This window comes from Neopsephotus bourkii, unplaced genomic scaffold, assembly GCF_033783945.1.
Source record: "Neopsephotus bourkii isolate Nb327-2 ecotype Australia unplaced genomic scaffold, CSIRO-AGI_Nbou_v1 NB_414, whole genome shotgun sequence".
NCBI classification, from domain to species: Eukaryota; Metazoa; Chordata; class Aves; order Psittaciformes; family Psittacidae; genus Neopsephotus; species Neopsephotus bourkii.
Window position 1 is genome coordinate 909412 of NW_026900918.1, and position 24769 is coordinate 934180.

The window sequence follows — 24769 nt, forward strand, 5'->3', positions numbered from 1 at the left end:
TGTCAGCTCCGGGTCCTCAGGGTTTCTCTGCTCATCCAGCCCTTCCTGTAGCCCTTTCTTTCCTTTCCACCCAAGGTTACCTTAGGGAAGCGTGGTGGGAGAGGGGCTCTGCTGGCTCCTGTGGCAGGGAGCTCTCCAAGTGAGCAGGGAAGGCTGGGAGGATGCAGAGCTCCTGGGTGTCCACACTGTGGGACAGGGACATGACAGGGTTGGAGAGTTCAAACCAACCCAGACTGCAGCTCAGAGCTTTGCGAGGCAAACATGGCACATGTATGTACACCTGCGTGGGCACACATGCCATTTCTTCTGGGCATCCTGTCCTGGCTGAGTACATATGCAGAAAGTTAGAGCTTGCCTGAGCATCATCTCCTGTGTGCACACACATCCCGTGTGTCCTTTCCTACATCTGCACACACATCAGCTCTCCTGGTCAGCCTTGCCTAAGCACATACACGTGTATGTATTTGCATGCAAGAGAGGGACTCTTCATCAGGGACTGCAGTGACAGGACAAGGGGTGATGGGTTCAAACTGAAACAGGGGAAGTTCAGTTTGGATCTAAGGCAGAAGCTCTTCCCTGTGAGGGTGCTGAGGCGCTGGCACAGGGTGCCCAGAGAAGCTGTGGCTGCCCCATCCCTGGCAGTGCTCAAGGCCAGGTTGGACACAGGGGCTTGGAGCAAGCTGCTCCAGTGGAAGGGGTCCCTGCCCATGGCAGGGGTTGGAGCTGGAGGAGCTTTAAGGTCCCTTCCAAACCATTCTGTGATCCTACGTGTGAACACATGCGCACCCTTAGTGTGCAGCCTGGCCTCCGGGCTCTCAGCTCCTGTCATCCTGCTGTGCTCTGCTTTAGCAGCCTCCTGCTTACTACTACTCACACTGCACCCACTTCTACCCCACTCAGCTCTACAATGAAGAGATCCTGGACCTGTTTGATAGTGCCCGTGACCCTGACGTGCGCCATCGCAAATCGAACATCAAAATCCATGAGGATGCCAGTGGAAGCATCTACACTACAGGGGTTACGTCACGCCTCATCAACTCACAGGATGAGGTGGGTGTGGAATGGGGCAGATACGGGTGCTCACTGACCAGGGATGTGGGGTGATCTCACCCAGAAGGGAACAGAGCAGCCCTGGAGTGATGCAGAGGCAGCTCGGTGTGCTCACTGGGCTGTCCTGCCTCCCTAAAGGATACTTTTAAGGTTTCCCTCTTCCCTGCTCCGTGTTGTTGTAGCTGATCCAGTGCCTGAAGCAGGGAGCCCTTTCCCGCACCACGGCCAGCACCCAGATGAATGTGCAGAGCTCCCGGTCCCACGCCATCTTCACCATTCACCTCTGCCAGATGAGAGTGTGCACCCGCCCGGAGCTGGTGAGATGCGCTCCTGCCTCACGGCTGGGCTCTTCCTGCATCGAATACCCGGGCGATATGTGTGAGGTCCTTTGGAAAGGGGAAAGGGTTTGAAGTCTTGCAGAGAGAGGCAGGGGTTTGTCTTTTTCTTTCCAGTCATAGCCTGTATTAGCATTTAATGGGAGCTGAGGTCTGCAGTCCCATGCAAAGCAGGGACGGTCTGGCCCAAGGGATGGCCCAGAGCAAGCTGCTGTTGGCATCGTCTCCCCCATCCTTGAGGGACTAGGTGTGGAGAGCAAATGCTGGGGCTTTTGCTGACATGTGAATGCAGCCAGGAATCCATGGTGATGATCCTCTCCATGTGGCTGCAGATGAATGGGGAGGTGACCAGCCTCCTGGATGGATCTCAACCCACCACAGAGTATGAGACCCTCACTGCCAAGTTTCACTTCGTGGACCTGGCTGGCTCAGAGAGGCTGAAACGAACGGGTGCTACCGGCGAGAGGGCCAAGGAAGGCATCTCCATCAACTGTGGACTGGTACGACCCTGGGCACAGCACACAAGGGGAGGGGAAGCCTGTGACACCTTTGGGTCCTGCTTGGGGCTGCTCTGGGCTTTTGGGGTTGCTGTTGTCTCTGCTGGGGTTTATGCTACCTGATTGTGTAGGCATGAGGATGCACAATCCAAAATGCCAGTGGTGAGGGCATAGCTAGGGCAGGACTATGGGGAGGGGTACAGCTGGGTGCAAGGGTTTAAGTCCCCAGAAGGTTGAGATCCCCTAATTTAAGCTAGAAAAACCCTCCAGGGGCCAATGTTGCTCCTCAGGGAATGCAGGAGAGAGGCACAGCCACGGGAAAGGGGGTGAATGCTGAGACTGGCAAGGGAAGCCCCATCCCTCCACCTCTCCCATGCCAAAGCTCTGCCACAGCACATGTCGCAGCGCTGATGCGCTGGCCACGCACATCAGAAGCAGCAGTGTTCTTAGCAGGGGTGGAATTTGGGAGGGTCTTTCCTTTGTTTTGGTAGCTGGCCCTGGGGAACGTCATCAGTGCCCTCGGAGACCAGAGCAAGAAGGTTGTGCACGTGCCCTACCGTGACTCCAAGCTCACCCGCCTGCTGCAGGATTCCCTTGGGGGCAACAGGTAAGGGGGTCCCAGGCTGGGACTGAGCCCTGCGAGAGGTCTGCGGGTCTATGGAGCCATGGAGGAGCTATTTCAGGATTTAAATCGTGGAATCATAGAACGGTTTGGGTTGGAAAAGACCTTAAGAGCATCCGCTTCCAACCCCCTGCCATGGGCAAGGACGCCTCACACTAGACTGTTCTGCTCAAGGCTCTGTCCAGCTCTGGGATGGAACATTCACAAGTTCTCTCAGCAACCCGTGCCAGTGCCTCAGCACCCTCATAGGGAAGAACTTCTCTCTGTGCCTCAGATCCCACCTGAACTTCCCCTGTTTCAGTCTGAACCCATCACCCCTTCTCCTATCACTGCAGTCCCTGATGAAGAGCCCCTCCCCAGCATCCTTGTAGCCCCCTTCAGACACTGGAAGCTGCTCTGAGGTCTCCACGCAGCTTCTCTTCTCCAGGCTGAACAGCCCCAGTGTTCTCAGCCTGGCTCCATACAGGAGCTGCTCCAGCCCCTGACCATCCTCCTGGCCTCTTCTGGGCCTCGTGCGCTGCCTGGTGGGGAGGAGATGCCTCCTGGCAGGCAGTGTATGACCTTGCAGATATAAAGACCTTGGTTCCTCATGTGTCCCTGGTGCAATTAGCCAGCTTTGGCAGAATTAGCTGGTGCAAAGCACTTCGTATCCCTTGTGATCCAGGACTTGGCATGTGGTGCTGCCCAGCACGGGATGGACTGAATTCCCTGTCTACTTTGGGTGCACTACTGTGGCTCTACTTCTCTGAAGAGCCCATTATTCCCCAGCAATCCTAGTGTGTCTTAGCTGGCCAGCGGAGGTTGGCTTTGTCCAGTGCTGTGTGATGTGTTGTGGGGTTCTGGGTCTGGGAGGCACTGAATCCTGGTTATACCTTGGGTATAGAACACAGAAGGGCCTAGGATGGGTGTCCAGGGGTGGACTGTGTTGGGTTCCAGGTTTCCAGGTACTGAGTTGGTGCAGGGTAGGGGGAGCTGTCCTTTCACCCTGGTCTTTGCCTCCCCAAGCCAAACCATCATGATCGCGTGTGTGAGCCCCTCTGACCGGGACTTCATGGAGACCCTGAACACGCTCAAGTACGCCAACCGGGCCCGCAACATCAAGAACAAGGTGGTGGTGAACCAGGACAAGACAAGTCAGCAGATCAGTGCCCTGAGGGCCGAGATCGCCCGCCTGCAGATGGAGCTGATGGAGTACAAGGCGGTGAGTGAGCCTGCAGAGATGGGATGGAGGCAGGAGTTGAAGCTATTCTTCGTGTTTCATTGTGGCAGGTTTAGCAGGAGAGACCCTCCTGCCAGCCATGCTCTGCCCCTAGTGCTAAGAGTAACTGCTGCGGGAGGTCAGAAGGTTTAAGGAGTGGGGGCTCAGCTCCTGCCTGGCCACAGCAGAACCTTGGGCAAGTCACTTGGGGATGCAAAGGCAGGGAGAAGCCTTGAAGCATCTCTCACCTTCTGCCTCTCCTTGGCCCTTGGATTTGCCCCTGCCCCTGCTTTGGTGGCTGGGGCGGCCCTCAGGGATGCAGTGGTGGGCCCCACACTCCAGCTCACCCTGCACTCAGGACTGTCTCCTCCTGTCCCCACAGGGAAAGCGGGTCATTGGGGAGGATGGCTCAGAAGGCTACAGCGACCTGTTCCGTGAGAATGCCATGCTGCAGAAGGAGAACAGCACCCTGCGCATGCGGGTGAAGGCCATGCAAGAGGCCATTGATGCCATCAACAGCAGGGTCACCCAACTCATGAGCCAGGAGGCCAACCTCATGCTGGCTAGGGCAGGTGAGGCTGGGCTAAGTGCGAGGTGTGGTGGGTCAGCTCAGCCACTGTAGCTGGGATGGGTGCACAGGTACAGCCTGTGTCTTGCCTTGACCCACCTGCACCTCTGCTCCTCCAGGAGATGGTAATGAAGCTATTGGCACCCTCATCCAGAACTACATCCGGGAGATCGAAGAGCTGAGGTGAGCTGGGCATGGGTGCTGTGGGTCCCCAGGGTGCCCGGGCTCTGCAGGAGCTGTGGTGGGGTCTGAGCCCTGGGGTGGCTCAGAGCTGCATGCCTGCAGCATCACTGGGGTGAGTGAAAAGCCTTGCTGGAGTAGCAACTGACTACACTGCAGCTACACTGGGGCTGTGAGAGTCCCAGGCACTGTTTGGCTGTTGTCGTCCTTTGTTTGGCCATTGATAGAGGGGGAGATCCTGGTATAGAAATGCTTGGTGTTTCCCAGGAACCACTGGCCCCCTAAAGCTGAGTCCATCCCAGTCTCTTGCGTGATCTTGCAGCATTCTGACCCAATATAAATGGGAATGACTGTCCCTGGCTCACACTATCCTACAACCAGGCAAGGTCCAATCCTGTGGGGACAGTGGGATGTCTCTTCTTTGACCACGTGCTGTCTTCACTCCCTAGGACGAAGCTCCTGGAGAGTGAGTCCATGAATGAGTCCCTGCGTCGCAGCCTCTCCCGCGTCTCTGCTCGGGCCCCATATCCCATGGGCTCATCCCCAGGCTCCAGCCTGGCTGGGCTGTGTAGCCCTGCTGCACCGGTGGACACGGAGGCTTCCGATGTCCTTCGACGGGCCAAGCAGGACCTGGAGCGCCTCAAGAAGAAAGAAAGGAGGCAGCGGAGGAAGAGGTGAAGGCATCTACTGTGGGGTGTTGGGGAGGGGGATGTCCATGTCAGTCCAGCAGTGTCGAGTCAGGGATACAGCTGCCCTCATCTGTGTGGAAGCCAGAGCACTGAGACAGAGCCCAGGTTCCCCTCTCAGCACTGCCTTGATCTCCTTGTCACCCTCCATGCTATCCTGGAGGCCGTTTTGCCCCAGAGGTCCAAAACCAGGAGACAAGGGGGGCCCCCAGCAGGACCTGTCCCCAGTCTCCCTGACACTGGCCTTCACCAGCACCCCTCTGCTTTCCTCCAGCCCAGAGAAGGAAGCATTTAAGAAGAGGCAGAAACTGCAGCAGGACAATGAGGAGGAGACTGATGAGAATGAGGTGGAAGAGGTGAGTGTGCTTCATGCTCATAGCGAGGGGACATGTGGTTGAGGAGCATTGTCATTGCCCCATGTGGAAGAGAGACCAAGCTCAGCCTCATCCTGCAAGCAGGTGAGAGGGGTTGTGGAGATGAGGACTCAGTGCTGGAACAGGGGGGGAACTGGTTGCTCCCCAGCCAGCCCTGCTGTGGAGCAGGAAGTTCTCTTCTTCTATGATTCTATGATCTTCTGGGGCTTGGTTTCAATATGCTTAGGCAAATTGGGGCTGGGTGATGCAGTTACTCTGCTGGGAGGAGATGGATGCAGGAATGAATAGGGCACAGGGCTGCTCCCTTCAAGTGTGGATGCTGGATGTCCAGAAATGGTGCTGCAGCCTTTGGGCATCCCACGTGGGAGGCTGAGTCCTGCTGTGTGAGCTGCAGCACATCAGTGAGGGGTGAGCTCAGGTTTGGAGGAGGGAAGAGCTGCAGAGAGAAGGGCAAAGCTGTTCTGCAAGCTGAGGTTAAGCACTCATCCTTCAGGAGGAAGAGGATCAGGATGAGAGCGGCTGTGAGGAGGAAGAAGGACGTGAGGATGAAGACGAGGATTCGGGCAGTGAAGAGAGCCTGGTGGACTCAGACTCAGACACAGAGGAGAAGGGTAAAGTGCAGAGCCACACATGCAGCCCATGGTATAGGGGTGCATTTGTTCATGTCCCCTAGCGCTGAGCTCTGGTCCTGGGAAGGGAGAGCCCAGCCACCTCTCTAAGGGGCTTAGAAAGCACCAGGATTGTTGCAAGGTGTCTCCAGTACTCTTTGTGGTACTGCTGCTCTCTAGCAGTGTGGGTTCCCATGCGCTCCCTCTGCCCTCTCCATGTGCTGTGGCTCACTGGGGCTATGAGAGTGATGCTGCCCCATCCCTCCCAGCCTGACTGTTCCCCTCTGGCCTGCAGCCGTGAACTTCCAGGCTGACCTGGCAGATCTGACTTGTGAGATAGAGATCAAGCAGAAGCTGATCGATGAGCTAGAGAACAGCCAGCGGCGCCTGCAGACCCTCAAGCACCAGTACGAGGAGAAGCTGATCCTGCTGCAGAACAAGATTCGGGACACGCAGCTGGAGCGGGACCGGGTCCTGCAGAACCTCAGTGAGAAATGACTGGGAAATCCCCTCCCTGCAGTGCTGGGCCCCAGTGCCTGCTCTTACCCAGCTGACTCAGAGCCAAAGCATCCACCCCCTGCATGCAGTGCTGGCTTTGGTACAGCTTTGCTATCTCTTTGCCTCTGCTTGAGCCCATGGGATTCCCAAGACCCTGCTTGTCTGGGTCTTGCTGCCGGTGAGCTGGAGAGCTCCTGACCCCACTGGAGGTGGAGAGGTGGCTGGAAAGGACGGCAAAGCAAAGCCCCTTCTAGCCTTGAACACCCCTTCATGACATGTGGGAACACTTGGGAAAGCTTGACGGTCTGCTGAGGGACACATGAAGAGCCCAGAGACCTGGTGGTGTAGCTAATCCTGGCTCAGCAGGGCAGGATCACCCATGTCGAGGTCTGCAGCTCCTCTCAGCCCAGTGGTTGTGCTGAAACCCACTGTCTCCAACCTGTGCTGAACCCTAACCCAGCTCTTTTAGTGGATGCCCCCAGACAGAGCCCAGCCTGTGATGGGGCCAGAGCAGAGGGATGTGGAGGGAGCAGTGACCTGTGCCTCCAGTGCAGGAGGAGCCCGGGGTGGATGGCTATCACAAGCTCTCTCCTTGCTCCTCTAGGTACTATGGAGTGCTACACAGAGGAGAAAGCCAACAAGATCAAAGCAGACTACGAGAAGCGGCTGAAGGAGATGAACCGGGACCTGCAGAAGCTCCAGGCAGCCCAGAAGGAGCATGCTCGCCTGCTCAAGAACCAGTCCCGCTACGAGCGGGAGCTGAGGAAGCTGCAGGCAGAGGTGACCGAGATGAAGAAGGCAAAGGTACCTGGTCAAGTCTGCCTGCTCACAAGCGATGTTTCCCACTCGTGTCCTGGTGGCAAGTGCAGGACATCTGTGTGGTTGGATGGATGCCTTGGACAATTGGGTGCCTGACCCAACTCATGGTACCACGATCCCACCGCAGGTGGCACTGATGAAGCAGATGCGGGAGGAGCAGCAGCGCAGGCGTCTGGCAGAGACAAAGAGGAACCGGGAGATAGCGCAGCTCAAGAAGGAGCAGCGGCGGCAGGAGGTGAGAGCCCAGCGCCCGCAGGTGGTCGCCCAGTGTGGTGGGAAGTGGCTGAATGGCTCCCGAGGGCTTCCCACGCTCTTGGCATGGTTGTGGGGTGATGTGCCATTAGGGCTAGCTTGAGGCTGGAAACCTGCTCACTTTAAAACCAAGAGTGAGGCTGTTTGTGCCAAAATAACTGCCCCAAGTTTTGGTCCTAGGAGTCTCAGGGCTATGGCCATCACTGGGGTGTCTGGGCAGGACCCCAGGGGTGTGTGTCTCTCTCATGCAGTTTCAGATCCGGGCTCTGGAGTCTCAGAAGCGGCAGCAGGAAATAGTGCTGCGGAGGAAAACTCAGGAGGTGAGGAGAGGGATGGGTTTGCCTCCATGTAGCCCCCATGGGGGTCCTGACTGCAGTGCTTGGCTTAGAGACACCCTGTCCTTCAGTGAGTGCCAGCTCTGGGAGCAGGCCTCCCAAAAGGGTGGGAGGATTTTTATGGCTCCTGGGGGAGAAGTGAGGCCTTCTAGAGCAGACTGAGAGGGGATCCCGTCAGTGCAGATCAATATCTCAAAGGTGGGTGCCTGCAGGATGGTGCCAGACTATTTTCAGTGGTGCTCAGTGACAGGATGAGGAGCAATGGCCATAAACTAAAGCACGAGAGGTTTCACCTGAACATAAGGGAGAACTTCCCATTGAGGGAGGCAGAGCACTGGAGAGGCTGCCCAGGGGGGTTTGGAGTCTTCCTCTCTGTAGATATTCCAAACCCGCCTGGACACGTTCCTGTGTGCCCTGCTCTGGGTGGCCCTGTCTTGGCAGGGGTTGCACTGGATGATCTCCAGAGGGCCCTTCCAACCCTAAGGATTCCAGGATTCAGTGTAACCAGGTGGGAGATGGTTGCAGGCAGCAGGGGATGGTGTATGAGGCAGAAGGGAGACATCCATGAGGCGTGAACACCCCCAGTGCTTTAGGTCTCCAGAGCTGCCGCTCTTTGTCTATGGGAACCTGGGGGTGATAGAAGAGCTTTGGGGTGGGGATGCCCATCTGACGCCTTCTCTCCACCCTGCGCAGGTCTCGGCGCTGCGCCGCCTCGCTAAGCCCATGTCTGAGCGGGTGGCGGGCAGGACGAGCCAGAAGCCGGCCATGCTGGACTCGGGTGCCGAGGTCTCGGCTAGCACCACATCCTCCGAGCCCGAGTCTGGCGCTCGCTCCGTCTCCAGCATTGTGCGCCAGTGGAACAGGAAGATCAACAACTTCCTGGGAGACCCCTCGTCCCCTGCGAACGGGGCTCGGCCCCCCAGGTCAGGGCAGGGGCTGTGGGAGTAGGTGATGCTGCACCCCAGGACTCCCATGCCTGGCTTTTGGCTGGTGCTAGAGGGTGAAGGCCAGCCTCTTGCTGGTGTTAAACCATTGACCCAGTGACAGGCTGTACTGGCAGCATGTGGCTGACTGTCCCCTGGGCTTAAGCCCAGAGCTGTCCCTCCATAAGTGTTAAATGCCATGACACAAAGCCCACTGGGCTCAGCTCTTGTCCCTTTCTTTGCTAAGGGGCAATTGAAAAGTTGGGCAGTCTAGAAACCATGCAGATGCTTCCTCTGCTCCTGGCCAGCCAGAGCCCACCTGGGGCATTCTTTTGGGGCAAGCATGGCTTTCCAGGAACGGTGCAGCCAGTGGCCCATGTGTCTCTTCTTCCCTTTGGCTGTAGGAAGAAGTTCCCCAAGAAGGGGACGAGTCAGACTTTCAGCAAAGCCGCCCGCCTCAAGTGGCAGTCGCTGGAGCGGCGAATCTTTGACATCGTCATGCAGAGAATGACTATTGTTAACCTGGAGGCTGACATGGAGCGGCTCATCAAGGTGACCATAGAACCATAGAATCAACCAGGCTGGGAAAGCCCTTTAATCCCATCCAGTCCAACCCTTACCCCAGCCCTGCCAAGGCCACCCCTAACCCATGGCACTGAGGCCTCGTCTCCACGCTGTGTGAACACTTGCAGGGACGGTGCCTGCAGCCCTGCCCTGGGCAGCCTGTTCCAATGCCTGAGCACCCTCTGGGGCAGGAATTGTTCCTCAGCTCCATCTAAACCTGCCCTGGTGCAGCTTGAGGCCGGTTCCTCTTGTCCCATCCCTTGTTCCTTGGGAGCAGAGCCCAGCCCCTCCTGGCTCCATCCTCCTGTCAGGTAGTTGGAGGCAGCCATCAGGTCCCCCCTGAGCCTTCTCCAGATTAAAGCCCCCAGGTCCCTCAGACATTCCTCATCAGACATGTGCTCCAGGCCCTGCACCGTGGTGCTGTGGACAGAGAAGGCTGGGTGGCGGGTGCAGGGCAGGGGCACAGCCATGCTCCCAGTGCTGATCCTATTCCCTTTCTCCTCAGAAACGCGAGGAGCTGACCCTGCTGCAGGAAGCGTTGCTAGGCAAGAGGTCAAAACTGCAGGCAGAGAATCCCAAGGGGCTGCAGGAGCTGAACGAGGAGATCGAGGTGCTGGCGGCCAACATCGACTACATAAACGACAGCATTTCTGACTGCCAGGCCACCATCATGCAGATCGAGGAGACCAAGGTGCGTGGTTGGACTGGGCTAGACAGGAACAGAGAGAACAGGAGCATCATTGGGAAGTGAAGGGTGTCACTGGGAAGAGCTAGGCTGGGTGTCCTCCAGTGCTATGTCACACACTCGGCGGGGCTGCATCTTCACAGTCTCTTCTCATTAGGTGGTTAATTGTGGAGGGGAGCACTGCCAGTTCCTTCCATGTCCATGGGCAGGCTGCCAGTGCCCCACAGATTCTAGGGAAGCTGCAGCCCCTGTCCTGCCTCTGAGGGACTGGCAGTCACTTGTCCCCATGGATGTTTTATTTGGAAATGTCCCAGTGAAGACTGGCTTGTTTCCCAGTAGAAACCCTGCAGGTACCACATCCAGTCTAGACACTGGGCATGCTGCAGGGATGCTGTGCAGCTCCTGGCTCACTTCTAGTGCTTGCAGCCAGGACAGGAGGCTGTGTGCTGGCCCTGGCTTGTCCCCAGCTGTCACCTGGATTGACGGGGCAGAAGCGCATGTTGTTAATTCACACTGGCCTTTGGGTTAGTGACCTCATCTGCTTGTGTCTGCCCCAGGATTTCTGTAGTAGCACAGAAGCCCTTCAGGTTGCATTGACCAGATCTCCCCAGTAGCCACTTGGGCAGAATGGGGAGGTTGGGACTGGGCAGCGCTGTGGAAGTGCTGTGCTGGCCATGGAGCCTGCTCTGCCTGTGCCACATCCAGCGGCAAAGCTCCCGCGCTGCATCCCGTGCCCGTTCCTCCCGTTTCAGGAGGAGCTGGACTCCACAGACACCTCGGTGGTGATCAGCTCCTGCTCCCTTGCCGAAGCCCGGCTCCTGCTGGACAACTTCCTGAAGGCCTCCATCGACAAGGTGCGGCACCACGGGTTGTGATGGGATGGCTCATGGAAGGGGGGCAGGTTGCCGGGGGGTGGACCTGCTGGTGGGACCCAAGCCCAGACCTGAGGCCCTCCATGGCCATCATTGCGCAGGGGCTGCAGGTAGCACAGAAGGAGGCCCAGATCCGCCTGCTGGAGGGGCGGCTGCGGCAGACAGACATGGCCGGCTCCTCGCAGAACCACGCCATCCTGGACGCGCTGCGGGAGAAGGCTGAGTCGCACCCCGAGCTGCAGGCCCTGATCCACAACGTCCAGCAAGGTGGGACCTGGGGCTGGTGCATCCAGTTTGCGGCCATGAACTAAAGCACCAGAGGCTTCACCTCAACAGGAGGAAGCTCTCCTCCCCACTGAGGGTGCAGAGCACTGGGGCAGGCTGCAGGGGGTTGTGGAGTCTCCCTCCCTGGGGACGTTCAAACCCACCATGGACACGTTCCTGTGTGCCCTGCTCGGGGTGGCCTTGCCTTGGCAGGGTTGCACTGGATGATCTGCAGAGGGCCCTTCCAACCCTAAGGATTCCGGGATACTGGGCCCAGGCATGCTGCCTGTGGGGAGAGTTGCCCAGCTGTGATGGTCCTCCCAAGAAGCACTTGGGGGTGCCATGGCTGTGACCAGCGTGCCCAGGGCTGCCCTGAGGGTGATGCTGGGCAGGGATGTGTGTGCTGGTCACCACACAACAGGGATGAGGACCAGGTCCCCGTGTCCCCGCCCCACAACTGCTTGGGCTGCCCCCTGCACTGCACAGCTCAGATGTTGCTGGACACAGAGGGGTCCCCCCTGCACTGCTGATGCGCTGTGTCCTTCCTGCACAGAGAACGGCTACACCAGCACGGACGAGGAGGTCTCAGAGTTCAGCCTGGCTTCAGATGGGAGGTGAGCACCCAGCCAGGCCCTCCAGCCGAGCTGGAGGAGGCCAGGAGTGGGGTAGGATGTGTGGTGCCACCCATGGGACCTCGCAGGGGGACATGGATGAACAAAGCCTCACCTATGGTGCCCAGCCCTTGGGAAGGGGAGCAGAGATGTCTCTTACACACCTGCAGAGAACAAAAACTAGGTCATTCCTTGGAGAAGGGGTGCTGGGGAGCAGGGGGTGACTCAAGGAGTCTAGTGTGCCAGTGGCAACCAGCTCTCTGGAAGGAGTTTTGCACTGAAGATCCACCTTTGTTCCCTTCTCTTTGTACAGCATCTCCCAGTCTTTCACCATGAAGGGTTCAGCAAGCCAGGATGACTTCAAGTTCAAGGTTGGTCTTTCTGTGTGCCCCATCACAGGGAATGGGAGGAGGGATGGAGGGGCATGTTGTTCAGTGATGGCCTAGGCCTCTGCTCTGTAGTCTGACCCTTGGCATAAGGCAGTCTGGCTGGTCTCTGGGTGGGGGCAGCTCTAGGGAAGAGGGTGCCATGGTCCTCTGAAGCACCAGAGGCTTGGGAAGCATCCACCACAACAGCCACCAAGGAAGTCCTTGTGTTGTGCTGCATTCGTGTAGGCAAAGGTGGAAGAGAGCACCATTGTTCTGCACAGGCTTAGAGTATGTAAAGCCAGCACGACACAGGAGGAACTCCATCTCCTGTGGCCAAAGAGAATGAGCTCTTCCACCCTACAACTCTCTGCTTGTTCCTGCTGTCCCTCCCCATGCTGCCTGTGACTGAGCCCTCTGTCTGCTCTAGGGAGAGCCCAAGCTCTCGGGGCAGATGAAGGCAGTGTCAGCTGAGTGTCTAGGACCCACGCTGGATGTCTCCACCAAGAACATCACCAAGTCCCTGGCATCCCTCATGGAGATCAAAGAGGATGGGATCAGCTTCTCCGTCAGAGACCCCTATTACAAGGAGAAGGTGTCACGCACCATCAGCCTGCCCACACGAGGAAGCACCTTGTGAGCATGGGGTGGTGGGTCTCTGGGCAGTGGGAGGCTCATGCAGGGTGGGAAGCTGTGTCCTGGCTGTGGACTTGCAGAGAGGTGAGGGTGAGCCCAATCCTGCATCTATCCAGGCTTGTCTGCAGCAAGCAGTGGGGCATTTCTCCAGCAGGACTTGGAAAGTATCTAGGAGTATGCTGATATCCTCTGCAGACGGAGAGGAGGGTACTCCAGGAGAAGGGAAAGAAGGGTCCCCAACTCACTGTTCTGGGTTATCAGCCTTCTTAAAGGCTTCTTGGATTACCAAAAGCCTCTGTGCTCATCGGGTGACTTGAGGCATCTCTGATCTTGTGATTGTGACTGTAAAGCAGCCCAACTTCTCCATTTGCTCTGCTGGGAAAGGCCACTGGTGTTCAGCATGGAGGTGTCCCAGCAGGGGCAGCAGGCACCCACTCTGCTCTCTTTCCCTCACTTCAGTCCCAGGCAGTCTCGTGGCTCGGACACTTCACCTCTGACCAGGAGGAAATCCTACGACCGTGGCCAGCCTGCCAGGTGAGCCTGGGAGCTGGGAAAGAGCAGCATGGGCATGGAGAGGCTGGATGGTCCAGACAAGTGAGGAAAGATGCTGGATGGACCAGCCCTTGCTGTGCCAGGCAGCTGCCAGTAAGCAGCTCCCAAGTGACGTGTCCCTCTGATCCTTCCTGGCTCAGGCCTCCAGATGTTGGCTTCACGCCTCCCTCATCCCCACCCACCCGTCCACGCAACGACCGCAATGTCTTCTCTCGTCTCACGAGCAACCAGAGCCAAGGGTCTGCCCTGGACAAGTAAGTCCTGGGGGGGTGGGAGCATCTGAGTGAGGGGGACCCATTCCACAACAGCAAAGAGCATGTGTTGCTCTTCAGTGGGGTATAGGAGCACAGGACCTCTGTCAGCTCCAGCCCATTCTTCTAACACCATTTTCATGTCCTGCTCCTGTTCATGAGGGACCTGATGGTCTGCAAGGGCCACACTGGACCACTGCCCCCTCCTGCCTGCTATGTGTCCCCACCGAGCTGTCTGCTTGCAGGAGCTTGCAGCCACGGCTTCTGCCTGTACCCTACATGGAGACAGGGCAGTGCCACACTTGGACCACTGGGAAAGGCTATGGAGCAGGATGGTGTGAGGTGGGATGGGGGCTTGCAGGAAGCTGATGGACTGCCACCAACTCAAAAATGCTGCTCCAGCTTTCCCTTGCAGCAGACTGGGGACCTGCCCTCGACTTGGAGCTTTTCTAGAACCGCTGATGTTCCTTGATGGAGACCTGTTGTCTGATCCTCATATGCCCTCCTGCTCCTCTGCTCTCTCTTCTGGTTCTCCACATGTGCTTCTCTTCCCTCTTTTCCCTCCCCCTCCTTCCTGTCCTGCACTGGCCTGGATGCAATAACAATCCTCCACCTCTGACTCCTCTGCTACCTCTTCTCGTCTGGGTTTTCTCTCCCATAATCCTGCTAATTTTCTGCCCCTAGGTCTGATGACAGCGATTCCTCTGTCTCGGAGGTGCTGAGGTATAGACAACTTTCTATTTATTACCCCTTCCTTCTCTTCTCCTCCTTCTCTCTGTCCCACGAGCCTGCTCTCCCTCACCCCTGCATGCTTCACCTACACCTTGCTGCTCTCCCTCACCTCCCGTCCTGTGTGTGCTGGCCCCTCTTGGCATGCCACCTCTAGTGTCTTGATGCCGTCCCCTCGGTGGCGAGTTTGAATCATTCCTGCTCTGAGAAGCCCTTGGAAATGTGGTGTTAGTCTCACCTACAGGCACTGGATGGTTTGGGGTGGCAGCATGTTGTTCTCTATCTCTGATGGGTTCTTGTCAGCATGATGCCACAACATCCCGTCCTGTTCCCCAGATCTCCAGCAGGATGGTGTGATGCTGGGGAAAGGGGAAGCAATGCTGGGAGCTCCTAGTGTGTCTTTTTTGCAAGCATCTTCCAGGCAGATAATTCCAGGTGCTCTCTGAACCTGGTTGTTCTTCCCTCATGCTGGGTTGTGGGTAGATCTCCTTCCCACAGAAACCAGGTCAAATTGTAGTGCAGTGGCCAGCCTGGGCATTCAGATGCTCCTGATCCCACTGCACCCTCCTGCCTATGGAGGTTTCCCAGCCACCTTTCCTGCAACTTTTAGGAACATCAGCCCTCCAGCACCCAGGTGTCCTCTCACATTGCCCATGCCCTGGGCAGTTGGCACCAGATGAGTCTGCAGTGTCACCTGGGGTGGTTTGCAGTCAGGCAGCATCACAAAGTCCCATCGATAACATCTGGCCCTGAGAGCCAGGATCCCATTTGCATTCAGTGTCAACTCGACTGGAGGAAACACTAGAGGTCAGGACAGGGCTGTTTAATTTGAGCTTGGAAGTGCAGCTGCTGAGGTGACAGGCGTCTGTTTTCTAAACTCAGATGAATGAGTCTGTTTGTCCTAATGACTAATGTAAACCTTTTGTGGCCTTGGGTCTGGCCTTCTCCACCCCTATGCCTCAGTTTCCCTGCCTATGAGAAGAGACAAGCACAATGCAGGCTGCTTTGGATCATCAGCTGGGAAGAGCTGATGGTGGCCATGCACACTAGGGTCTTCAAGAGTCTGAAGGGTAGGGCTGTTGGTTCTCAGTATCCTGAGCACTGCCAGAGTGGAGGGGATGCTGTCTTGAGAGGGATAGGCAGCAAGTGTCCCTTGGAGGAAGGTTTGGCAGGGATAGGTCCTCTCCAGCTCAGAGCCAGTGGTGGCTGCAGGGTTTTCACAGCAACAGGGATGTGGGGTGTAAATACCTGTGCTGTCCTTCGTATCCTTATATAAGGAACAGTGGCCCTGTCTCCAAATGTCACCAGCCCCAGGCTGACAGCCTCCAAGCACCTGGGTGCTGGGGTTTGGTACCCTGAAGCATTTATCACAGCAGAGCTTCAGGCTAAAGAAGGTGCAGTTTGTCCCAAGGACAGACTGGGTCTCCTGGCTCCTTGGCTCTGCGCTGGCCAGGCATGAGAGGTTCATCAGGAGAGCAGAGGCCGCTGCGCAGCCCCTGACTTTCCCGGTGTGTGTTGGTGGGGCAGGGGCTGCTCCTGGGGAGATTCCTGGGGTATCCATGAAGATCATTGCTCAGATGTGCTGGGTTCAGATGGAGGGGCCCTGTGGCACTGCCACATGGTGGAAGATGCTTGGTATGAGGCAGCTCTTGTTCTCCCATGCCCTCAGGACTGTGTATGTAGTGTGGTGCCTTCCACACACACCGCATCACGCTTGTTCTTTCTTTCTTTCCCATGCAAGGGGTGTCATTAACCCGGTGGGTGGCACCAAGAATGCCCGGACAGCCCCGCTGCAATGCGTCTCCATGGCAGAAGGACACACCAAGCCTGTGCTCTGCCTGGATGCCACTGATGAGCTGCTGTTCACTGGGTCCAAAGGTGCGTGGTGGACAGTGAGGACAGGGGGGTTGCTGGCCTGCAGATATTGTGGGAGCAGCAGGTCAGCATGGGGATGGTTGCTCTCTTCAACTGCCTGAGAGGAGGATGGAGCCAGGAGGGGCTGGGCTCTGCTCCCAAGGAACAAGGGATGGGACAAGAGGAACCGGCCTCAAGCTGCACCAGGGCAGGTTTAGATGGAGCTGAGGAACAATTCCTGCCCCAGAGGGTGCTCAGGCATTGGAACAGGCTGCCCAGGGCAGGGCTGCAGGCACCGTCCCTGCAAGTGTTCACACAGCGTGGAGACGAGGCCTCAGTGCCATGGGTTAGGGGTGGCCTTGGCAATATTGGGGAATGGTTGGACTTGATGAGCTTCAGGGTCTTTTCCAGCCTGGTTGATTCTAGGATTCTATGTGAAGTGCTGGACACCATGGGGATGATTTCTCCTGGGCTTCTTGTCTGTCCTCAGCATTGAGCCTTGCCATAGCCTGCCCCAGCGCTGTGGCTGGCTCCTTTCCTCTGACTCTGAGGGTGTGGGGAGGTGATGCTCAGAGAAGGTATTGCCCTCAAGTCACCATGGCTTTGGAGGGACACTTCCACCATCTTGACACTCCTGGGCATGTCCTTCCTCCCACAGACCGAAGCTGCAAAATGTGGAACCTGGTAACAGGCCAAGAAATTGCTTCCCTCAAGGGTCACCCAAACAACGTGGTTTCCATCAAGTACTGCAGCCACACGGGGCTGGTGTTCACTGTGTCTACGTCATACATCAAAGTGTGGGACATCCGGGACTCAGCCCGCTGCATCCGCACCCTCACGTATGTGGCAGACACGAGAAGCTGGGGGGGACCACGGCCTTCTCTGGGCATCTCTGGCTTTGCAGAAACCAATGCCAGGAGCTACTGAGGCTGGGGACAGGGCCAAATACCAGCTGCTTTAGTGCCAGCACTACATCCTTAAGGAACCGGGAGGCTGGGAGAAAGCTTGGGGTGAGGGGACCCATGCGGTTCCTCAGTGGGGCCTCAGTGTCTCTGGTCTCCACTCATCCTCCCTGCTTGACCTTTGTCTCCCTTAGATCTTCTGGACAGGTGATCTCTGGGGATGCCTGTGCTGGGACCAGCACCCGCACGGTCACCAGTGTGCAGGGGGAGCACCAGATCAACCAGATTGCTCTGAACCCCACTGGCACCATGCTCTATGCTGCCACTGGGAACTCCGTCCGCATCTGGGAGCTGAGCAGGTGAGGTGCTGGGGTGGGCAGGACAGCTTATGGAGTGGACACTGTCTATCCATAGTGGACACTGTCTGCTCAGAGGCGCCTAAAATAACTCCCCCGGGAAATGGAAAGCCTTTTGAGCAATAGAACTTGCCTGAAATAAGGACTTTCAGGACCCTTTCCTATGAGACCCAAGGGGTGATGAGCAGCAGTGGAGCTACTTGGGGGTGAGAGTTTGTCCGTGAGCTGGCCAGAGCTTAGGAGAAGGGGAAGGAAATGTGGGATGAGCAGCAGTACATCCTGGTTTTGCCCTTGCCTCCCTCCCTGCCAGGTTTGCACTGACTCCTTGCTGCAGCCTAGGCTCTGGAGCCAAATCTGGGCATGCCTTGAGGTCTCCTTCCTCCTGGCATCAGCAGGAATAGGGTTGTCCCTGCTCACAGTCTCCCAAAATGAACAACCCCTATGGGAATCCTTTCCTGGGAGAGCCCTTTGGACGAGCTCCAGCACCCAGGAAGGGGCTAGCTGACCCATGTTGTTGAACTCAGGTTGCAGCCCATCGGGAAGCTGAGTGGCCACATTGGGCCTGTGATGTGTCTCACAGTAAACCAGACGGCGAGCAACCACGACCTGGTGGTCACAGGCTCCAAAGATCACTATATCAAGGTACTCACCTCCCCCGAGAGCAGAGCCCTGTGTCACACTGGGAAGCCCAAATGTTGGTAACCCCTAAGGTCTCTTCTCATAGAATCATGGAATGATTTGGATTGGAAAAACCCTTAAGATCATAGAATCATAGAATAGTTCATCTAGTTCCAACCCCCAAACTCCCTCTCCTGAAATCTGAGCCCAGATTCTGGTTTCACCTCTGCATGGGAGATTTTTGTGCATCACGCCAAGTCTTGTTTTTTGCTTGGTCCATAATAGAAATGCACCTTTGGAGGTGGATTTGCATTTCTGCCCTCCCTCAGGCTCTCCTCTCCCTCAGGCAAGTACCTCCTGTGGCTGGTACTTGCATGTTATGGCCAACCCAGATTTGCAGCTCACCCTGTTCTGCTCAGTCCTCCTCCCCAGTACAGATGCCAATTCCCACTCTCCTTTGCAGCCTCAGTCTGGGCGCCCTGAGCCTGGAAAACAGAGGGAATGATGGCCACATTCTTCAAGAGAGGGTCAGCTCTGTTTCCAGTGCCATCTGAGGTCTTTCCCCACTCTTCTTTCCCCCAGGTATTTGAGATTGCTGAGGGTATGGTGGGTAATATTGGCCCCACTCACAACTTTGAGCCCCCTCACTACGATGGCATCGAGTGCCTGGCCATCCAGGGAGACATCCTCTTCAGTGGCTCCAGGGACAATGGCATAAAGAAGTGGGATCTGGAGCAGCAGGAACTTATCCAGGTCTGGAGGGGAGCATATCATACAGGTCCTCAGGGTGACTGGGGGTAACGTGTGGCAGAGGAGTATTGCTGCTGGCAGGACCCTTGTCCAGGGACCTTATGCCAGTGTCCTGCACTGAGCTCATCAGGGAGGATATTCCCATTCCTGGGAATGTGGCAGTGCATGAGTGGGGTGGCTCTGTGCTGTAGGGCACTCAGGATTGCCAGCTCCCCCTGGCACACAGGCTGCAGCATGAATTGCAGTGCTGGGTGGGGTGTTCCTCTCTGAAGATCAGATGTTATCTCCTGCCTATGGAGCAGGGGAGAAAAACAAACCCTGACTTCTGAATCTATCTTCTTGGCCTCCTAACTTTGCTTCATCAGTCCTATAATCCAGATCAGCCCCAGGGTGCAACAGTAAGGATCTGACCCATGCTGGGTGCATGAGGCCGGTGGTGGTGCTGCAGATGAGGTTGCTCATGATCTCTGCTCTATGCCTGCAGCAAATCCCCAATGCTCACAAAGACTGGGTGTGTGCCCTGGCTTTCATTCCCGGGCGCCCCATGGTGCTGAGCGCTTGCCGAGGAGGCATGATCAAAGTGTGGAACGTGGACACCTTCACCCCCATTGGGGAGATCAAGGGACACGACAGCCCCATCAACGCCATCTGCACCAACTCAAAGCACATCTTCACTGCCTCCAGGTGAGCCCCAGGCTTTCTGTTTCCCAGAGCCCCCGGGAGGAGGGAGAGCCCTGGGCTGAAGCATCGCCCCCAGGCCTGGGTGGGTTTGTGCTGGGTGGACAGGAAGCAGGGAGGGAGGGAAAGGGGGAGTCTCACAGCTTTCTAGTCCCTCCACTCCATCTCATCTTGCCCACCTTTAGCCTGCCCCATGTCATGGCCTGCCCCCTGAAGTGCCAAGAGCTGTTCCCTGACCACCCCCTTCCCATGCTCTGGTGATGCCCTGGGTTTTCCCTCTCCCCGGGGCTGGACATCCTCTGCTGCTCTCGGGGAGCTCTTTGGCAGCAAGACTCTGATATCCTCTTTCCCACCATGTCCCTTTTCTCCCTTCCTTTTTCTCTGTCTCTCTCTGTCTCCCCTCCTCCCCACCTCCCATCTGTGCCACAGTGACTGCCGGGTAAAGTTATGGAATTACGTGCCTGGGCTCACCCCTTGCCTTCCACGACGCGTCCTTGCCATAAAGGGCCGTGCTACTAGTCTGCCTTGACCCTTCTGCTCTTTCTCTCTTGCTCATGCAGTCTTCTTCTGTCTTTTCTTCCCTGTTCTCTTTCTCTCCATCTTTTTCTCCCTCTGTCTTTCTGTCGCTTGCTTTCGCTCCTCTCTCCCTCCCCCTCTCTCTTTTTCTTCTCTCTGGTCTGAGCTGCTTCTTCACGGTATGAAACTATTTTGCGTTTTTCCCCACTTTGCTAGAAGAGGCTTGGCCCCTGGTCCCAGTCACACCCCGCCGTAGTTTGGTTTCCTTGCTTTGGTTTTTCTCCTTGCTGAGTGCCTACATCCACCGTGGCAGCTCGGAGGACACTGTGGCCTTTGCATGGATGGTGGGGGTGGGGGTCAGCAGTCATCCCCAAAGCAGCCCATGCCTTGGGGAGACGAAGCACAGCAGCTCCCTGTGGTGTCACCGCTTTGACCTAGAGTCACTCGAGGCGTGCAGGAGTCCTGTGGTCAGGGTCAGCCCCAGAGGTCAACATTTTTCATTGTCCCCAACAGATGCCAATGGGGTGAGCTGGAGGCTGAGCCCCATTGGGCCTGTCTGCTCCCCAAAACAGATTGGGCAAACTCTTGCCATGAGGAAAGGGTCTTGTGGGGTGCATGCTGCCATGGGCTGGGGTGGGCAGTGTTGCTCCTCTCTGCAGGACTCCTGGGGTCACACCATCCCTCTCACCTTTGTTTCTCAGTGACTTGACAGTGAAGCTCTGGAGCGGGAGGAGGTTACCCACAGGGTCCAACTAGAAGCTGCAAAGACTGGAGGACATGACAGGAGGGTGAAGGTCGGGGTACCTCTCCCTCACTATCAAGACCTGGTCATCCCTAGGAGCTCAGTCCAGGGACAGGGATTTCTTTGTGCATGACCTGGTGGGGTGGACGATGTCCCATCTGGTACTTTGACCACTACTAGCTCCTGTTAGAAGGCAGCTCCACAGGGCATCATCAGCTCCACCTTCCCTCCTGTTGAGGTTTCTTGGTGGTTTTCCAGTGACCATGAAGTGTTTCAGCTCTTTTCTCACCCACCCTGCTGTAATGCCGGATGGAAACTGTGGGCATCAGAGCCCCTTGGCTCCTTCTGAGACACCCCCTTGCCTCCATGATGTGCTGCTTCTGTCCCTGTTGGCCATGGGGCTGGTTCCTGCAGGAGTCTTTCTCCACTCCACAGCCACAAGGATATTTGGTGTCTGCTGGCCAGGACCACAGCATAGAGGGGCTGTCTTTGGAGCCGTTACCTGTGGGACAGCCTCTCTGCTGTGGGCAGTCTGGAGAAGGATTTCCAAGTAGTCCCATCATTCCACACCCTCCATCTATCTGTTCCCAGAAGTTGGAGGTGGGCACCTCTGAATTCCTTTGCCATGTCCCAGCTCTGGATGTACAGCAAACCTGGGAACATCTCCATCAGTCAACTTACAGACAAACCTGCTGCAGTTCCCTTTGACATTCTCTAAACTCCAGTCATAAACTCAGCTGACCCATGGCTCATGGGCTCTTGCCCTTGTGCTCTGAAGTGGGGAAAGGCTGCTTAACCCTGCTCTTGACAACCTGGCCCTCAGCAGGGCATCTGTGGTGGGTTCCTGCAGCATGTTGACCCCCTTGAGATAGAGAAACTAAGCAAGAACAGAGGTTACAGAGCAAAGAAGCCAAGGCTGGATTCATCACCATCATCCCTGTGATTCATCTTATTCTGGAAGCTGTAAATCCTTCCTCCAGGCTTGCTCTTAGTCCTCTGCCTAGGAAGGACTAGCTCAGGTTTGGCCCATTGGCCCCATGGATCTGGAATCCAGAGAAGGCCAAGCCAAGGCATGGAGCAGCCGGAGGATGGGCCAGGTTGGCCTCAGCTGTGCCAGAAGCAGGGTGAGGAAGGGGCTGCACACACTCATCTCGCACAAGTCCCCTGCTTCACCCCTTGCTTGAAGGACAATCCTGCAGTGGATGAGCTTGCACAATCCAATCTCCATGAAAAGCCGGGGACTCTGTTCAGGACTCTTTTCCCAGGGATGTAGCTTCTGCAGGCTCCCTCCTCCTCTGGCTCCAGGGCATGCAAGGCCTTGGTCTCACAATGGAGTCTTTCTCCATCAGTCCTGTTGGATCGTCTCCTGCTCTGTCCAGCCCTGGGCCAAGCAGGGCTTCTCCTGGCATGGCCAAGGAGAACCTCGTGTTCTCTGTTGCAGAAGAAGCAGCGTTTGAACTCAACTTTAAGGATTTCTTCATGAGACCCCACCAGCAATGAACTGGGATCTCAGAGGCCACAGGGGGTTCAGGACCTGCCCCACAGACCATTTTCCCTCTGCTTTTTCCAACCATGGTGACTCTTGGACCATCCCCAGCTCGTTCTGGGGGAAAACCCCATCCTACTGGCTTGCCTTTGTGGCGGGTGTGATGCGTGTGTGTGTGTGTGTGACACTGCCCAGTTCAAGGAGCAGTGATCATGTCTGAGCCCTGCACTGAGGTGAGGAGCCCTCCTGCCATGGCTGGTGGAGAAGTGAGAGTAAGGCACAGACTTCACCCTCCTTGGAAAGGGTTTCCCTGCTCATTCCTGAGCTGGTGGAAGCTTTGCTTGGTTGGAGTGGGTGGTGTGGATGTGTGTATTTGGGCAGAGATGTGTGTTTGAGTGTCTGTAACTGGGTGTACCATATGCATCAATGTCTGCACCAAGATCTGCCAGTGCCTGATGTCGAACCTCTCACTGCTCCCTGCTGAAGTCGATGAAGGAACCTGCTCTCGGGGGGCTCCTGGAGTCAGACCTTTCCTTTCACCACCAGTTTCTTCTTGTGTGTAGGTTACAAGTGCTTGCTTTATTTCCCAAGGCTGAGTGCTCAATCCTGCCTGATGCTGAGCATCCACCTCACCGCTGCGTCCAGGAGCATGTTGAGGGGGCCTCAAGGCTTTTGCAGCCTGCAGGTGCTGCAGCACAGCAGCAAGTGACTGGATAGGGGGTCTCTGAGGAGAGGGATAACTGTGATCCTATAGCTCTGTGTGTGTGTGTTTTAGTATCTGTGTGGGTTGGTATTTCCCATGCACAAGAGTATTTCTCGGGTGTTGATGTGGTTTAGCTACCTCACAGTGCAAGCTGGGTGCTGTTGTCACTGGGTTTGTGTTGGGAATGGGGTGGGGAGTGTGTGTGCTGTTAGGTTTTTCTCTTCTCTTAATTATTGTTATGGTTTTTCACACTTGAATTCATGCTGGGGACACATGGCCTCACCCCCACCTCACTGTATGTCTGAACTGCCCGTCATGCAGGAGGATTCCCCCCAGCTGAGTCACAGCACTGAGCTTTTGCTCCTGTGGCTGGTAAGGTGCTTGGGCTGAGCCTCAGCTTTGTTGCTATTACTGTGTTGATCTGCAGTGTGGAAGTGGTCCCTCTTGTCCCCTTGCAGGATGGAAAGGGACCTCTGAAAGGCTCAGCTCAAATCTGGATTCCTGCCTCTGTTCTAAGAGGGTGCAGTGAAGCCCTTCTTGTGTTCAGAATGTCCATGCAAAGCACATCACTGGAATGAACTGTTCCTCATTTTCCAGAGCCCACAGCCTGGAGCAGCAGGGAACTGGTCCTGTAAAAGCCTCTGTCCAGGTCTGTGAAAGAACATCATTCTCATGTATGATGTTTGATTATTTTATTCCCAAACCATAGTTGAATCTAGATCCAGTCCCAGACACTGAACGTAAACCAGGGTAAACCTGGAGCCCCAGATTCCCACTGCCTGGGGCTGGGAAGCTGACACAGGTTGTATTCTGCTTTCCCAGCACAATGGGGTTTGGAAAGCGGCTCACAGCTCTGAGCCACACTCTGAGCCAGTTTAGGAGGGGCAGGTTCCCCCAAACACTAAAGCACAATGTCCCAACATGCAGGTGGTCCAGCAAGGGTGGCCCCTGGGATTCTGGTCCTTCAGAGCCATGGGCTTAGACAGCCAAGGTGGAGGTGGGCTCAGGTGAGGGCTTTGTGTGCTAGAGGAAGCAGGTGAGCTGTGTCATTCTTTGCACTGTGCCAGGGAGCTCCTCTGGGGCTCAGGACTTGCACAGCTTAAGTACCTTCTTGTGGCTTCTGAATCCCTCTGCCATTGCAGGGACAGTTTTGAGCTGCCTTTGCACCATGCACCTCATTTTGCTTTGCCCTTGGGTGCACTGGTTTGCTACCTGCAGTCCAGGGAGGTCCCTCCCTTCCTCAAATCACTGGGTGCTGCTTTTGTGCCCGGGGCCTGACTCTTGCCCCATGGGTCTCCCCACTCCAGCAGGAGCCAGCTCCTGCCTCTGCTGCGGGCACAGTGCTGGCCCAGAGCTGAGCTTTGCACACAAGGGTCCCCAAACCACTCTGAGCCCCCCAGGAAGCCTGGGCACTGCCCTGTCCCTGGCACTCACAGCTCTTGTGGCACAGGACACGTGGGTGCTGCATCTCCCAGCCTGGCCAGCTGTGAGGAGCTGGGCCCTGGGCTCCTGTCCCCTCCACTGTTCTTCCCCAGCACCTCCAAGCACAGCTGCTTTAAGGCCTCAGATTCTGCCTTCTGCCTTGGTGCTGCAGAGCCAATCCCTGCTCCCCAGGGTGCTCTCCCAGTGCCCCTATCCCTGACCTTCTTCCCTTGTCCCATATGGGACAGGGTGCAGGTACAATCTCTGC

The 24769-nt window shown here is 56.5% G+C and overlaps 1 protein-coding gene across 5 annotated transcripts in view; it reads left to right on the plus strand.

Moving 5' to 3' along the window:
• KIF21B (kinesin family member 21B) overlaps positions 1-21253 on the plus strand; it is a 38201-nt gene extending 16948 nt beyond the window's left edge. Inside the window, exons 4-36 of one of the 5 annotated variants that reach the window (XR_009724887.1) lie at positions 901-1050; positions 1233-1367; positions 1718-1885; positions 2374-2489; positions 3510-3705; positions 4085-4274; positions 4390-4453; positions 4900-5124; positions 5411-5492; positions 6004-6121; positions 6414-6605; positions 7221-7420; positions 7563-7670; positions 7939-8007; positions 8716-8945; positions 9350-9497; positions 10015-10200; positions 10947-11048; positions 11168-11333; positions 11884-11944; positions 12255-12312; positions 12737-12942; positions 13402-13476; positions 13635-13748; positions 14430-14468; positions 16216-16352; positions 16987-17167; positions 17425-17589; positions 18111-18228; positions 18787-18957; positions 19439-19638; positions 20062-20327; positions 20850-21253. Coding sequence is in view for 2 of the 5 variants with exons in the window: in XM_061349411.1 (XP_061205395.1) it covers positions 901-1050; positions 1233-1367; positions 1718-1885; positions 2374-2489; positions 3510-3705; positions 4085-4274; positions 4390-4453; positions 4900-5124; positions 5411-5492; positions 6004-6121; positions 6414-6605; positions 7221-7420; positions 7563-7670; positions 7939-8007; positions 8716-8945; positions 9350-9497; positions 10015-10200; positions 10947-11048; positions 11168-11333; positions 11884-11944; positions 12255-12312; positions 12737-12942; positions 13402-13476; positions 13635-13748; positions 14430-14468; positions 16216-16352; positions 16987-17167; positions 17425-17589; positions 18111-18228; positions 18787-18957; positions 19439-19638; positions 20850-20904 (4425 nt within the window). In the remaining 3 variants the exon portion in view is untranslated. The remainder of the gene's footprint in view (positions 1-900; positions 1051-1232; positions 1368-1717; positions 1886-2373; positions 2490-3509; positions 3706-4084; positions 4275-4389; positions 4454-4899; positions 5125-5410; positions 5493-6003; positions 6122-6413; positions 6606-7220; positions 7421-7562; positions 7671-7938; positions 8008-8715; positions 8946-9349; positions 9498-10014; positions 10201-10946; positions 11049-11167; positions 11334-11883; positions 11945-12254; positions 12313-12736; positions 12943-13401; positions 13477-13634; positions 13749-14429; positions 14469-16215; positions 16353-16986; positions 17168-17424; positions 17590-18110; positions 18229-18786; positions 18958-19438; positions 19639-20061; positions 20328-20849) is intronic. The other 4 variants (XR_009724888.1, XR_009724889.1, XM_061349411.1 and 1 more) reach the window with 4 other exon arrangements.
• Positions 21254-24769: the final 3516 nt, after the last annotated feature.